The sequence below is a fragment of the Silurus aristotelis genome (assembly GCF_946808225.1).
Source record: "Silurus aristotelis genome assembly, chromosome: 17".
In the NCBI taxonomy this organism is placed as follows: domain Eukaryota; kingdom Metazoa; phylum Chordata; class Actinopteri; order Siluriformes; family Siluridae; genus Silurus; species Silurus aristotelis.
The window spans coordinates 7,929,631-7,947,315 of NC_139590.1; the positions used below are offsets into that span (position 1 = coordinate 7,929,631).

Here is a 17,685-nt window from a genome sequence, read left to right on the forward strand (position 1 = left end):
AAAGCTGACTTTTTTTTTATTATTATTAGTAGTAGTTGTAGTAATAATAGTAGTAGTAATTATTATAATTAAAATTTTATTTGTTTATTTATGTGAACAAAAAATGACAATGAATAAATGAATGAATGAATGAATGAATGAATGAATGAATGAATGAATGAATGAATGAATGAATAAATATGTATAATAGTGAAAAAAAAGATATAAATGAATGAATGTGTGAATGGGTGTAGATATTGAGATGAGATTTTTTGATCATGTGCAGAGGTGGGACATGGGGTATATGAAGAATAATGAGAAAAGAACCACCAGGCAGGAAGAAAAGAGGAAGGCCGAAGAGGAGGTTTATGGATGTGGTGAGGGTAGACATGCAGGTGGCTGGTTTGAAAGAGTCAGCTGTAGAAGACAATGAAATGGAGATGGATGATCCACTCTAGCGACTCCTAACGGGAGCAGCCAAAGTCAAGGAGAAAGCAGAAGAAGACTGACATATCTGAAAAATAGGCTGGTGTCCCATTTGGAATAATTAACTTTGACTAGCCAGACACTTTCTCCAGTGTATTTGTTTTCAAATCTAACAATATATAACAATAATTAGATCTTTTTTTTGGTTTATGTATGAACTTGTGATCTTTTTATAATCACTTTAACAAACCCAACCAGGCAAATAAGCCCTCAAGGCAACAGTGCTCTGAGCAACCACACTGTGTGCTCAGCGGCTTGAAATGTCTTCCCCGGCTGAGTTTTAACATACTTTAGAGTAGCACCCGTCAAGAGAATGAGAAGTTGAAAATAAAAGCCCCCGGTGAGTTCGAGACATGATAATGCAGGCACTGTGAGCAGTGATTAATGCTGACTGTTTACCCTCCAGGGCTCTGTCAAGTGAGCTATGAGATGTTGTATTTGTCCTGGCTTATTTCCTTTACAGCACAAGAAGACTTGTGCTTCAAGCAAAGCAGTGAATGACATTCACAATTTTGGCATTTCTTTTAAGCTCACAGGTAGCTCCTTGGACAGAACAAGAGAGTAAGAATGAAATGGCATGTTGCTTGTGAGGTTTTCGTGAGCATGCTGGGAAACCATCTGGTGAATGCAAGCTTTGCTGCTGAGCGTAAACACTGTGTACTGTACACAAGAAGCCGGGCGCTCTCCGATATGTGGGTCGCCAGGTTCGCACTTTCCGATGCTGATCCGTGTGTAAACAAACAAGCAGGTGAACTTGAGCGTGGATTTCAAAATCTCAGCACAGTAGTTTTTATGTCAAGCCTTTTCTAGTTTTAGTGACGAGTAAGAGACACTGGCTGCTGACTGGCAAAGACGGAGTAGTCCCCTGTTGGATTGGTGTCAGATTAAAAGTGATTTCATTACATAGCTCATTTAGATACAACTCATCAATCAGATCCTATCATGCCATCATCCTTTGGGACTCTGTAGTTGATAGCATTTGGAATTGTATGGAAACTGAGCTGGCGAGGGTCATCAGAAAGTGCTTTGGCTTGCTAGAAAGGCTTGTGCCTATTATTCAGGGAGCGGAAGATTAATGAGAGGCCCTGTTTTTCGTGATTATACTTTATTCTTCAGTCAATCTGCCTGTTAATATCATACATAAAACTATATTACATTACAAAACTATATTACAATATGGGAGGTGGTAGCAGTGGTTTAGATGTTGGACTTCTGATCAGAAGATTGTGTGCTTAAATCCTAGTACCACCAAGCTGCTCCTGCTGAGACCTTGAGCAAGGCCAAATGTCGTAAGAGTAATACCCCCTTGTGTCGCTCTTAAAAGTGGTTTGCCTCCTTTTGAAGGGATGAATGTGGAGCTCTTACAAAGTCTCTACACAATTGTAAAACCTTTTTTGGAAAGCTAGATTTGACCAGCTATAGAACACCCTTTGCCCTGAGATTTTGGTACATTTGCAAAGTGTTTAAGTTTTTAACAAAGGGGTTTTGGTCCAACACAACAATCCCTTGGAAATGGTGGCCTGGGTTGAGTGATGTGAATAGTCCAATATCTTAATTAAAGTTTCATGATGGCATGAACATGTCAGCAAAGGACACAGAACACCTTACTGACTTACTATTTGAATATTGACAGCCAAATGACCGATTTTGTTCACTTCCAGGTAAGTGTGTTGACCTTGTCACATGATGACCTACATGGCCATTAACCTATTGATACACGAATGACTCATCATTTGCAGATGTTCTTGCACAAATACATCCTCAAAGTGCTGCTCTTGTGACTCGACTGATGATCGATGTGCTTACCAATTTGTAAAAATGCTCTCTTGCAAAAAATATTGTATACTTGTAAATAGCTAATATGATTACAATGGCTATTGATACATAAATACAATTCTCTGTCACTGATGATTCTACTACGTAGTACTTCTACTGTGTGTCATTCACTTCTGTCTCCAATCCCTCCTGATTATCAACATGAATAATTGCAGGGAAGAGATAATGAGCAGCTCAGGGTATTCAAGATACAGAGCAGGGAATGCAAAAGTGCACACATCCTTCACTTAAGTAGAAGTACAGATACTCATGTTTTAAAATACTCTGGTAAAAGTACTGACTACACTTTTTCACTCAAGTTCAAGTAAAGAAGTTCTGGGCTCTGACATGTACTTAAGTAAAAAGTAGCTACTACTACCTGTTTTAGTGTCACGCTGGTAACTAAACCTCACATCATATACATTTTTTGGTCTAAAAATGTTGTTTTATCTAATGAATGTATCCAGACGAAAACACCCATATTGAACACAAGCAGGAATGTCTCTGTTCTCAGTCATGTTTATATCAATGACTCCCTCTGTCTCATCCACATTAGCAAAACTTCTTGTTGCCTTCTGTCTTGTTTGCTGTTAGCTTTGTGTGATAGCCAGGTAGGTAGCTTGTAAAAAAAGTGGTAGCTTGAAAAAGCCACACAGTGACAAGAAATAGGCTGATGGGCTGAAAACGGCACGCAATGAAAAAAAAAAAAAAAAGGATCATGTCACTAAATAGATTAAAGCTAAAGTAACAAGCCTGTTTTGAAAATGTAAAACGTAAAAAGTATAGATATTTCTATAAAAAACTTAGAGTGAAAGTAAAATGTTGTCCGAAACATAAATAGTGAAGTAAAGTACTTTTACCAGAAAAGACTACTTAAAGTAAGTACAGTAACAAAGTATTAATTATGTAACATCTCTTGATTTACAGAAGTTGGCCAGGAAAGGACAAAGGTGAACAAGCATGTGTGTATCAATTGAGAAGAAGGGTCTTAATGAAAAATGTATACTTTAGAATGAATAGATCACAAGTTCTATACTGTATACATATGACTTTTTAGTTTTTTTAAATATACATTTTTAAAAATATTTTTTTTAAAGAATGGTGATAGTGTGAGTGCTGCGCAACGGGAATTTCAGCATCATTACCAGTTAGGACATAACAATTGTGTCGCATATGCTAATTTCGAAGAAATAGGTTCAGCCTAAAAAAAAAGTCCCCAGGTGGTGTTTGACCATAAGGATCCCTCGCCGCTATGGTTAATAACACGCATCATGGCTATGTTGAGCAAATCGCATGAGCAGACGGGATGCAATCATGACGTTCTAACTAAAAGATATGCAAAAATCCCCTTTGTGCAGCACTCACACTATTACCATTCCTATAAAAGGCTTTTACAGCCTTCTCTATTATAACTAATAGCAAGGGGTTCTAAACAAGGTTGCACTAATTCCAAACAAATGGCGATACCCCAGGGTCACCAACTCCCTGTTTCGAAAGTTCTCCACCCTGTATAATGATCTACTGACAGAAAGCTTTTAACAAGTCAGTAGTGTTGTCTGGGTAGCTGTTATAGAAACTGAAACAACACCTTCTGACAAATGAGATCAAAGAATTCAGCAGCACTGATGACATGGTCAAGACATGGCTGAATCTAACACTGAGGAAAATAGCATGACACATACATGGTAATAGTGACAATACAATATGGCTGCCAGACAAAATCGTGCCATGCGCTGCTCTTTGCCTCTGCAAAGGCAGTGCCTTTAGCTCCTGATTCCAACCTATGACCATAACCTTACTTCCCACTGCAGTATGAAATTAAATAAATAAATACAAAGTCACACTGAATAACCTTGTGGCATCTCTGCGTGGGATACACTTTAAAAAACAGCATCATTAATTTTGATAAACTGAAAAAGACATGGGTTGTTGAGGGTCCATCTATTATATGGCTGTATTCTCATGGTGAGGAGGAGTAATTAATAACGTTACCAATCCAAAATCGACCTCTGTTTAATCCCAAAATAACTGATGCAGCAATCCTTCAGTGTAGCGTAGGCATGGCTGTGCGAGGGTTAAATGTGTCACCCAGTGTGTGACTAGCGAGCTTTTGTGCACCACTTTACTGTTAGTGCGGTGTAGGCGGACACGATAATATATTGATATAATCTCTATTGTTTGTCATGGAAATGGATATCAGCGATTAGAGCTGCCCATGTTAATGCACTAATTTACATTCATTACTGTAATTGCTTAATGCAGAGAAAGCCCTTAACACATTTGAAGCTGTGATTTTTTTTTCCAGCTATTGTTTAGCCAATATAATAAATGTAGCATTGCCTGTGCATGGTATTAAGATAGAATGGTAAAATAGGAGAAAAATAAACGCATAAATGATAATGATAAAGATCAGCTCTGCTATTATAAACTTAAATTTACTATTTCAAATGTAGCAAATATTCTTGTTATATTTATATATATATATATATATATATATATATATATATATATATATATATATATATATATATATATATATTATATATATATATATATATATATATATATATATATATATATATATATATATATATATATATATATATATATATACACACACACACACACACTGTGTAACCTCGATACTCGCGGGGACTACGTTCTATGACCCCTTGCGAGTAACAAAAAAATCGCAAGGTTTTGACTTTTTCAAGGAGAATTGTGTATGTACTGTACTGTAAAAAAAAAAAATTGTGAATTTCTTGTCATAAATGTTTTACTTACTACTTTAAATGAATAATACAATAATAAAATAAAACATTTAACGAAAGCATTGAGGCACAAAGGCATGTGGTTCTTTCCCAAACTGTTTCTACATATTTGGAGGCACACAATTATTTAAGATGTCCTTGAATGCAGTAGCATTACATTTTTCCTTCACTTGAACTAGCAGAATCCAACCACGTTGACAATCCTGTGCACAATTGAGCTCCATGAAGACATAGTTTACGAGTTGTAGTGGAGGATCTGGAGTTGCCTTTTATCTATAGAGCTCTGATCTGGAGGTAATTTTAACAGAAAATAAATGCTGAATGGCATCTTTAAAAAGTGCATACAAATCTTTAAACTATATTTTGTGCTGGCATGGATCACATCATCCTGCCATTGATTATATTCCTGAAACAGTACAGTAAAGTTTCTAAAATAGTTAGAGTGAAATTATGAAATGTATATGATTGTATCACATTTCCATAAAAATACTATAAAACGAGAGCATTATCAATAAAACCTGAGACATACTATAGCATGGAATTAAGTCAGGAATAATATTTAAACAATGGTGATGTGTGCTGTACTAGGCAAACAGTTCTAGTTCCTAATTTGATTTTTGTTGAAGTTCTATTCATCACATCTTAAAGTGTTTAATATTTCTAATATAACATTGAGGTCAAGTGTTGGCCACTAACCATATCCCTGTGTTTGCTATAACTAAGCTACGAATTCAGTTGAGCACTTTTTCTGCTCTGTCATGCCTCCTTGATATTGCCAAGTGGTATATGAGTTGGAACAGGTATTTTCCAGGTGTGAGAAATGGAAACACTATTTCATGCATAAGGGTGCTGAAGAAAATCCAGGTTTAAAAAAGCATTATGCAATTACATGGAAAAAATGTCGGATTTCCAAACTGGTTCAGTGTATTTGTTTATTGTTTACATTTATAGACCATCAAATGCAGTTGTTTTTCGAATGTCCTTGGGTTTAGAGATTTTGCCTTGGACGTTAAAGGTTGTCATGTGACCACAAGATTTACATAATGTAAATCTCCTTCAACAGTCTAGGTAAAACAAAGATGAGTATATTCGTTTTCTGATCATCTAAAACAACCAGACTATGTATAGTCACAGAGTGTACCAGTTTCATGTTCTCCATGGGATATAAATTAGATGGTACAGTGAGACATCATGTGACACAAGCACACATGAGCTTCCACAACTAAAAGGCACGGTCTGCTGGGATTTGCTGTCTCACTGTAAAGGATTTGGGTTTTTTGTGCTAGGCAGGAAACTGGCATGATGCACTGTAGATAAGATATTCTTGTCTCCGCAGACCTGCTGCCGTGACAAAACAGGGTTGAGTGCCTCCACTTGAATTCACTTCATTAGTAGCACTTTATTAGTAGCAACATTATTGGACCAGGGATTATCATTTATCTGGATATTTCCAGTACTAATCAGAACTAATTCTGTCTGATATAGATCACATTAAGCACTAATAAACAGTACATCAAACAAATAACCCTAACCCTAAATATTATTAATAGTATTTTGCATAATTATCTTCTAAATATCAAACACAGTTTTTTAATGAAATCGTGGATATAAAAGGAAAAAAATAAACATATGCAACACAAGTGTGTACAAGAAATTTCTGAATTCGATCAAGAAAATAATCAGATTCAAGCATTTGACATGAATAGTTTTTATCCTATTTTTCCTCAGATGTTTTAAACATATACCACCAATTTTATCAAAATTTTAATTAAATCAAGCTCATCCGGATCGATTGAAGTTTTTACCATTTGAGCCCGATTGAGCTACCGGTCCAATTACTTAAAAGGTACATAACGCAACACTTCGGCCAATCTCATGTTAATCTTGAGTACCTATAGAGTACAAATGCATCCTTTTTTTTTTTACAGATTTCTCAAAGATACACCTTTACGCATCTCCCCGAAAACAGCCGAGCTCCAGGAGGCCTGCAGTGGGCAGAGCTAAAGAGCTTTTGAATAGCGATCGCCTTCAAGCTGTGATATCACAAAAAATACAACAGGAACAAAAACTTTATAGTTCTAAATGAACTATGACTAACAATCATATTCACTCATATACAGTAATCCCCTGCTTTAACACGGTTCGAATCTCATGCCCCCGGTTTATCGCGGAATTGCAATCGCCATATAAGTAACTAGTCTCAGCCTCTTTTTCGACATCATAGGACACTTCAACCAATAAACAAGCAAAGAAACTACGCATAGACTACGCTACTACAAAACTGTATACTGTACAGTACATGTACTCACTATAAATGTGATGCAGTGTACTGTATTTCTATGAATTTACACAAAATTCATCTCGCTGTGTGTTTAAAGTGTGTGGGAGGATGATTTACGGCTTAAACAAATAAAGAAGAAGCTTTTTTGGGGTGGCATCCTTTTATCGTGGTTTTTCATTTATTGTGAGCGGTTTTGGAACGTAACCACCGCGATAAACAGGGGATTACTGTATATACTTGGTCCAGAATCGTAAATTAAACATCAAGAACAACAGCAGCAACAACAATTACAGCAAGACGTGTTGATATGGTAAGTACTGAACAGAAGTTCTCCTACCCTCACGTCCAAAAATATTGTGGTGGGCGTGCTCTTGCTATCGCTCTGCTTTCTGTGTGTACCATGCCCATACAAGGAATTCCACCCTTTGTGACATCATGAAGAGCCATACTCGAGGGGAAAAAACATTTCTGAAACTTAGACAAACCCGAAAGGAGTTTATTTACTCAGAATGCCTGAAAAAGCATGTGGTCCAATTGAATCCAGATGAGCTACTGAAGCTTAAATTGCTGAAAATGTAAATGCTTTTAATACTCGATGGGTCAGGACTTTTAGCAGCTAAAGCAGGAACAACACAATATTAGGCAGGTGGTCATAATGTTAAACCTGATTGGTGGCCATAAAGTTATGCCTGGTCCCAATAACCCAACACTCTTTCCACTGATTTCTAGGCATTCACATACTTTTTCTTTCAGATCGTTGCTCCACAAAACTCTCTCTGTTTTTATTCAGGTACCACTAATTATCCAATCAGAACAAATGCTATCTCGGTTCTATATTTTCCTATTCAGATATTCATCTGCACAGCAAATCTAAAGAAGGACATAATTAATCACATTTTTTCCCCCAGGTCCCTTTGAACAAAACCTATTCATGTCTTCCGAGCTGTTCGATTATTCACTTCACAAAAATCTCGCAAATTGCCCAATTAGAACAGTTTTTATTTTCCTGACATGTTTTGAAAAAGATGCTTCTGTAATGAATTGGAATTTTGGGCATATTTGGATTAGGCATTTTAATGAAGTGTGATAAACAGGCCAGGGTTAACAACAATAGAGTTATTGCAATGAATATTTGGGTTTTTTTTTTGTTTTTTTTAAATGAAAGGTGGTTGGAGGTACTGTTTATTGTTATTATTTAAACAATTCATAATAAGTATTTATAACAAAACTAAATCAAAAATACATAAATAAATACATACATTAAATTAAATGTATATGTGTGTGTAGTTGGGACGATATTTATTCACACATACACATACATAAATGATTCTAAATGCGCTATCGGAATAACAGCTTGTGTTTCCCTGTTCCCCACAACAGTGATTGAGTTAAGATTAAGCAAAGCAATTAAACTGTGATAAGAATGACACACTTTCCAACATTAGTCGAAGCTTAATACCACTGTTTTACTGGGACATCAACGGCTGATGGCTTTTAATGAGGCAGTTTGAAATCTATATCACATGGGCACTAAGAGACCCGACGATGCTTAGTTATATAATCATTTATAGAATAATGATGTCTGTCACACGCCTGGACATGCCCCCATCTGCATTAGCTTTTACTTATCTCCTGACCAATGTTGCCTGTTCCACATCCCTGGGAAAGGGTGCACATCTGGGGCAGGGTCATGGTGGATACAGTGAGCAATGAAAGCCCAGGTTCCCTATCAAATATTACAAAGTGTTTGTCTTTTCATTTTATTCATCAATCTTGGATCTAATTTTATCTTATGATTAAAATCTTTTGCAGTGCCAGTCAGTTCCTTTATTTAACTCAAACTCTTCAAACAAAGTGTGCAGCCTATGCAAACATCCCCTGGTACAGAGCTAATACACAGCTATTGAAGCTGGAGAGTCAGTTAATCTTTGTTCAAACGTTGTTGCACGTTTGTGTACTCGCAATTTCATAAGACAACACATTAATGCTGATTGGATAACAGGTTTAATACGTTGCTTTGAGTCACGCCCACACACAGCTTTAAAGCTGGGGAAAAGAACTAGCGTCATTAATTGGATGGTGCATTTTTTTTTTGCCTTCTCCTTATGACGACTGGCAAACAGATTCACATAACGGGGCAAAACCTCATATCTATGTACAAATCAGTTCATCAGGATTATCATCATAAACTTAGACTTTAGAAATTGTCTGGACAATAATTATAACACTGTTTGATTATGTGTCTGTTGTTTACGCTTGAGCTAGCTGTGACTTCCTTCTTCAGCTAATTCTGGCCATCTGATGCTCAATAATTGAATGAAATGAATCAATGGTCATTTAAAAATACAAAAATGTTTAAACAAAGCGAATATGTCCATAATTAAAAGATAGAAAGTTACTTGTCTACTATTGTAATAAGCACCAGGTGTCACTGGACCCCACATACAGTGTGGTACAGCCTGCATCAGGGTGCTATAAGGCATTCTCAGGAATAAAATGATTCGTTCATTCTTGCCAAATCCTTTGTGCAGGCTGAACTTTGCTTGTTTCCTGTCCTACTAATTTGCATCCGATTCTGTTTGTATACTTCAACTCTGAAAGCCTGTTCGCACTCTGACCTATATGTCCCCTGTGATTTTATCCAGTGCCCTGCTCGCCACTAAGACCATGTGTTTGTACATCCTGCTTCATGCATGGCTGCTGCAACAAATAAGGCTCCAGTTAATCTCAATAAACCGGTCCTGTCACTCCCTTCCCGAAAAACCATTAGGACAGATTTCAGAGTAGCATGTTCACTAGCCATGGTTCTACCTCTATACCTACTGTTTAATCACAAGAGAATCCTTGTGAAACTTCAGTTCTGAATTATAGTCATGCACGATGTGGATGTAACAATTTTTTTTTCTGGCAATGAAGAGAATTGAGAGATTATCTACAGAGGCTATGAGATCAGCATTCTGGATTGACACAGAAGAAAAAGCTGAGAACACAGAGAGGGAAGCGATTAAGATCGGGGTGAGCTTCAAGGACATGGCTGGAGTCCAGAAAGAGCTCCATAAGAAGGCGTTTGACTTCTGCTGCAGTCTGAAAATCGCGACTCAGCACTATATAAATGTGTTCAATTTTATGGACGTTTGTGAACGCTACATCCTTTCCTGAAATAAAGCTGGTGGCTTTACTTGAACTAGCTATGGTTTAACTTCAAGGAAAAGGAAAATCTAAAGATTTTATTCCAGTTCCATTGACTGGAATATTGACTGTAGGTAGATGCACTACCCACCTACATCTACAAACTAAAAAACATAAGAAAAACACCATTACTTACTTTACAATTAAAACAAAAATGAATAGAACTAAGCCTAATCAAGAGTCAAGAAGCTTTTGTTGTCATTTTAACCATATATAGCTAACGCAGTACACAGTGAAATGACACAGCGTTTTTCCAGGACCCTGGTGCTACATAAAAACAGCAAAGAGCTACAACACACAACATAGCGCTACATAGAGAACACACAGCTAAGGACTAAAGTAAGTGTCCTCGCCACATAAAGTGCATCGTGTGCAACCGAGTGCAAACAGAGCAAGACAAAAGACAGTGCAAACAGACAATACAAGACAGTGTGGGACAGATACACAAAATACAAATGAGCGCTGACCAGGGCTTAACCCGGGCTAAAGATGCTAAAAGTACTACTGCCACGGTGGCTCTTCATTCAACTCTCACTGCTTTTAAACATGCACCTCAGAGTTTTACCACTCAACTGCTCTCTGTTAACACTACCTCCAGTGGAAAAACAATCGCTCAACTACTTTTATTCAGTTCGGTTAAGTCCTGTTGACTACATGTCATTTTATGGCATGTCATTTAAACATTCAAACATCTATGTCACCCGTACAGAGCGTCCCTTTATATTTTAATGACAATAAGGCAAGCGTCGCTGAAATTTCGACGGCTCATATCTGACAAATGGGACTGATTAAGCCTATGTCCAGATCGTTGGAGCAAATAGCTCTCTAACTAGCTAGAATGCTTTGAGACATATTTTGCGTTATCGTTTGCTTTAGCCTGTTAAATATGCAGATGTCGAAGGTTGAAAAAAAGCATAAGGTGAAATGTTTCCATACCATTTACATTAAATGTATTTAAATTTAATTTAAATAGAGATCAGTATATCAGATTATGTCAATATATTTAAATATAAAAGGTTCTTACATGCAGTACTTTACATTCCCTGACTGTTTTACAACATAAAAAAAATCAATAATGAAAACAATAAAAACACATTTGTCTTCTGCAAAATACAGAAGGTAATTAACCCTAAAAGGAAATCCTACTGAAATCCCTCAAGGGCCGCTTATCATGTCTATTCAATGAGACAATAAATTTATCAAAATGGCATGTTGTTATTGTGAGTACAAAATTTATTTAAAAAAAAAAATGTCTTAGTCATGTTTAGGCAAATTTGACATCTTGAATCGTATTGGCCTGCAGAAGTCACTCATTCACATGGTAAAAAAATGTAATAACAGACTGAAGAAGAAAAAAGGAAAACATGTAAATATTTTCTGTACTGAGATCTTTCTTTATCGTTGATGGAAGGAGTCTCCAGTGTCAGCCCAGAGAATGAATGTTTAATGTTGTTTTAATGTAACAGTGCAGTAAAACCCTATTGTACGAGCAACTAATAGTACAAGCAAACGGAGATACGAGCGACCTTACTCGCTAAATTTTTCCCGCTCTCATTGTTCAGTGCAGCAAAAACGTAACTTTTTTTAGTGTTATATTTTATTTCACTAGAAATTTCGAAAAATGTCTCCCAAGAAAATCAGTGTTGGTGCTGGGAAAAAGAAAGTAAATAGAATTACCATTGAAACCAAGAAGGAAATAGTGGAAAAGTACGAGCGTGGTGCACGTCTCACACTCGCAATCAACCACTACCACATGGTTAAGTGTTAAATGATGTTTACCGTATGGTAATTTGCGGTGTATTTGTTTGTTAAAATAGGCTACAAATTTTTTAAGTGCAGAAATAAGCGATCGGATGAGGTCTCGGAACGGATTAAATCACTTTTACATTAATTCTTATGGGGAAAATTAGTTCGAACGTACAAGCAAATGGACCTACGAGCGAATTATGCTCGTACAACGGGGTTTTACTGTATGAGGTACTTTTGTTTTAACAAGGATTACATTAAATATGTCCTAGAATCGCAATGGTAATATAGTGAGAAGATATCCTCTATGGAAAATCTTTTTTATCTTGCTGCTATGTTGTCTTTTACCATAAGCCATATACGGGAATAACAGTTAAAATCTTTTCCTGAGCAACTGAAGTGCAACACTATTAAAAATGCCTGACTGGATATAGGCTGATTAGACCTTTTAGGTCTTTAGCTCCGAGGGTTTAATCGCCAATATTGCTTACCTTTTGGCCATAAAAGCCTGATAGCAATTTCCCATGTCCATGACTACTTAAAATACTATATCGCTTTCCGGAAAGTGTCACCTTTACGAGAGATATGTATGACTTCCCAGCGCACAGAGTGAATTTTTTTCCCTACATCTCAGCTTCTTTGACTGTTAGCTTTTATTGGCCAGAGAGCAGGTTGTGATAAAACTGCTCTCCGGGGTGATAGAGGATGGGGGTTGTGCACTAGAGGGGATAATGAGATACTCTTACTTACCGGCACCATTGCAGGAACGCAAGCAAAATAGCTCAGCCTGTGAATTGAGTCTGGAAATAAATACAACCTCAGAATGACTCTTATGTTGTCAGCGAATCAAGTCGTACTTTCATGCTTACACTTTTCTCACAGAAGTCGGTAAAAAAAAAAAAAAAGGGCCACTTCTCACTTCTCCATCTGTGTATTGCGTCATTCTCTGGTGCTAAGGTATGTGGAGAGCAGAAAGAGGCCTACTGCATGTGATAGGGCTGTTTTAAGTGCATTAAATCAGCGCGTCCTTCGTCAGTATCTGTGGATTGGCCGTAATGACAGAGGAGATGTCAGAGGGGAAGCAGGCTGATTGGGTTCAAGTCTTTGCAATAACATAGACATGATGCCAGGTTAAGTCTTAAAAGGCTGAGTGTGAATTTAGGGCATATGTGGATTGGTAATGAAAGACCATTGAATAATAAAGACCCTATGAATTTCTATCCATCCATTAATTTTATCCTACACAGGGGCGGAGATGAGCATGAAGCCAGTTGTAATCTTTCACTGAACAATTTCAGTGATTCTGTGGCCACTTGGCTGACAGGAGTGAAACCCGATTTGACCTGTAAGCCACCTATGAATTTTGAATTTGTTGTAATTTTTGAAAATACATTTACCAATGGAGCAACATAACAATAAAAAATCTATCAGTTTAACAGTTTAAACACACAATTTCAGCCAATCATAATCAAGTATTCAGACAGACCAGGCGTGTACTGCTTGAGTATGCTAAAGACTGAAATATATTCAGGTGTTGTTCGGAGAAAAAGTTATAACATTTTTCATAGTAAACCATAAACTTGTTTTGCAAAATAGGTTTCTTTAAAATTTTTTATTTTAAATAGCCATTCTAATATAAAAGTCAATTCAATTCCATAACACATGAAGATTTCGGACATTGGACTTTGGCATTAAACAACCCCTTAATCAATTCTTAAAATAACATTCTACATATACTGTTTCTTCCTCAATGAACATTTAAAGGCTCAGGCATGGAGGAGTTGGTGTTGAATCTATAATGATCTCAGATGTTGAGCTAATTTATGAGTTGCTCAGGAGCACCTGGTTCCCCAACTCCAAGTGACTGTAAAGGGCATTACTCATAATCACACACGTAATGCTCATGATATTTTTTCTCTCTCCAGTGTTTGTAATATTTGAATGATTTATAAATCACACTTGAGGTGTGATTAGAGGATGGGATTAGAGGATGGGATCCCCTTTAAGTCCGGTTCCCTTCAAGGTTTTTTCCTCATACCATTTGGGAAAGATTTTCCATGCCACAGTTGCCCCAGGCTTCCTCATCGGAAATAAATACATACATATTTTAATATAAGTGAACAATGAGACAATGGACATTGTTAAAAACAATGATCTGACTGACATTGATTTATTACTAAATATTCTATAAATCATGTTTATATATAAATAAAATTACATTATATATAATAGACTGGTTAAAATAGCATGTCCACTTGGGGTCACGACCTCAAGGTCAAGAAACAGCAGTGCATGCTTCGACAAAAGGCAGATCAATCCCAATCTTGTGAAACGGTCTGACAAAAACATAGGATGGAATCGTTTTTTACGCTTGTGATTGATAGAAAGTGCATTTTTGCATTTTGGCCAAGAGGAAAAGCTTTTTTTTCCCTCTAAGATCTTGAAAATATAAAAATCCAAACTTTGCTTACCAAAGCTTTATAGTTGGACACAACTCAAATAAGGGAGTTGGAATGTATGAAATGCAGCATTTGAATGACAGACAGATACAATATAAATGACACAAAAGGTGGAAGTGATGGACAAAATAACCCAATATACTTAATTTAATAATTCGTTTTCATGCTTACCATTGGTAATATCTAATATTTCATTTAATTACAATTTCTTTCTTAGATATGTCTAAAACAAGCAAACACACACACACACACACACACACACACACACACACACACACACACACACACACACACACACACACAAAAAAAACCCTTCTGCTCCTGTATAATGCATGAAACACATTCACTGCTATTGCATTATAGCATATAAAAAACAAGAGAGAGAGAGAGAGAGAGAGAGAGAGAGAGAAAGAGAGAGAGAGAGAGAGAGAGAGAGAGGTCTGACTAAAGATTGTTAGAGTGGCTAAAGGAAAAAGTGTAAGAAACATGTAAGGAAGGGAGGAAGAAACCTAAAGGAACAATAAAAAAAGTCATCAAAAAAAGAAAAATCAAGGAAAAAATAGAAGGAAGGATTGAAAGCATAGAAAGAAAGAAAGAAAGAAAGAAAGAAAGAAAGAAAGAAAGAAAGAAAGAAAGAAAGAAAGAAAGAAACTTTAAGGGGAAAAAAGACAGCAAAAGAGCTAAAGAACAAAAGAAAAAATAAAGGATCTAAGCGCATCAATTAAAAAGACCCTTAAAGAGTAAAACCCAAAGGCCCCCGGAGAACAAGTGAAGAACCTTTAGGGATTATAGATTTAACCTCACAAGTCCTTCAAAGCTACAAGTCCCATCTTAGTATAAAAATGCACAATAACCCCATAGCATATATATCTCTGCAATGTTCTTATAGCCAACGAAACTGAGCTTCAGCAAGCAAAACGCTCATTAAATCTCTCGTAAACATGCCTCCAGAGGTTCCTGGAAGAACGCTCCAAGGCAGATCCTGGCAGATTCTTCATTTATTTTTGCACATTGAAGGTGCTAATTATGAAAGTTTCAGCTGCTACTCACATTTCTTTGCCCCCTGCATAACTTAAATCATGGCTGTATTTACATAAAAAACATTTGTACAAAGATAATATTAATGATGCCTCCACAACTGACACATGCTCTAGATTTTCTTCAAAGTGTGTCTTGTTTGTATTTATCCAATCGCATTATTTGAGGCAGAACTGAATTCTCAGACTCACCTGAGGATGCAAGAGGAAATGCATGATCGCTGAGATGTCTCCTCAATGTCTCACAGGTGAAGCAACGCAGAGAAGAGCCCACTAAGTCTATCTAGAGATTCTCTAAAGCAAGCAAGCAAGCAGAGGTATATGAGTGTCTCCTTCTCCTCGTCTTCAGTCACTTCTACATGTTCCAACTCGGTGTGGATGAAAGCTTAAGATCTATGATGATGGATTAATAAAAGAGCTTGTCAAAGAATGCTGCTCAGGGAAAGCAGTGTGCTTCTTCAGGCTCACATCTTACTGAAAGCTTAATTGCATTTGCCTGATTTTTCCCCCCTTGCTCTGGTTGGAGGGGAATCCTCGGTCTCGTGCGCAATGAACGTCTCCAAATCCTCACTGACTGTCCATGCATGTGTGCGCTTCAGCACTCGGTTGTGTCCTTCACAGCGCGTAGGTGTCCCCCTCCAACAAATATCTGTTTGTGTTTTTTTTTTTTTTTGTTGATTTAATCCTCTAGCAATAGAACGAACTTTTCCGTTGCATGCATGCAGTTTTGTCCCACCTCTCTCTCTCTCTCTCTCTCTCTCTCTCTCTCTCTCTCTCTCTCTCTCTTTAGATGCTCTTCTTCCTTTAAAAAAAAAATCTTTCCACCGTTCTTATGCGCTCCGTCAGTCTCTCCTGAACTCCTTGCTCTGCATTCGTACGCAGGTTATAACCGAGAGACGTGACGAAGCGCTCGCTGCGTGGACGCGCTCTCCGCGCGTGCGAACGCTAAGGATCCGCGAGACAGCAATACATAAATAAACTAATATATGCATCAACCAAACAGTGATGAGGGGGAAGATGAGGAATGATTTTCTAAAGCGTAGAATCTGTGAAACGCTTGGCTGGTTTACAGCAGGATCCTAATGCGCCGTACTTCCCTCGCCAGTTCCACCGGTTCGGCTCTTTTGGTCGTTTGCTCGCTCTCTCTTGCGAGCGCGCTCTTACTCACTCACTCACTCACTTACTCACTCACTCGCTCGCTCGCTCACGCGCCTTTTTTTTTTTTGCAGTGACGACGCTCGCGAGCGTTTGCTTCTCACGCCACAAGCACGTGGATTTTCCCTAGCGCAATATTGCAATTGTGCATTCGAAGGGAATCTCTTAGTAATAATAATTTTAATAATAATTAATGAATTAATAACAATTACAATAACAATAATAATAATAATTGTTATTATTGTTGTTATTATTATTATTATAATTGTTATTATTGTTATTAATATAATAGTGCATTAAAAATGGGCTTACTGCACAGAATTACCCACGTCAACCTCTAAACAAATCTCGTGAGTATCAGGAAGTCATTATGTGACCTATTCACATTACAAACAATCAAATATCCTGCAACTGCAGCCTTGCTCTCTTCTTAATTAGCTCGTGCTCTCCTTATGCACGCTGTATATGAAAGCCTGGACGTGTAACAGCCTGCTTAAAGGCTACAGAAATCTATTTGCATGAATCCTACATTGCATTTTTAAAATCAATATTTAATACCACGCATCTCCAACCGCATGTTAAAACCACACTTAAGTCACTGGAATAAGGAAAACGTTTTTTCGACCCTTTTCACGCATCATATTTTAGAGACTTTATGATTTTAAAAGCGCATTTCTTGCGTTATTATTCTTCCGTGGTGGGCTGAACAGTCTGTCAAACTCTCGTGCCGCATTAGACAGCGTGCCTTTGGGAAAGCAGACCACCAT

The 17,685-nt window shown here is 37.2% G+C and overlaps 1 protein-coding gene across 1 annotated transcript in view; it reads right to left on the bottom strand.

Moving 5' to 3' along the window:
• The window catches only part of crhr1 (corticotropin releasing hormone receptor 1), a 130,448-nt gene extending 113,544 nt beyond the window's left edge, over positions 1-16,904 (bottom strand). The window contains exon 1 of the mRNA XM_083567400.1: positions 15,956-16,904. Coding sequence (XP_083423526.1) covers positions 15,956-15,979 — 24 coding nt within the window. The 5' untranslated portion in view covers positions 15,980-16,904. The remainder of the gene's footprint in view (positions 1-15,955) is intronic.
• Between the last annotated feature and the right edge of the window lie 781 nt (positions 16,905-17,685).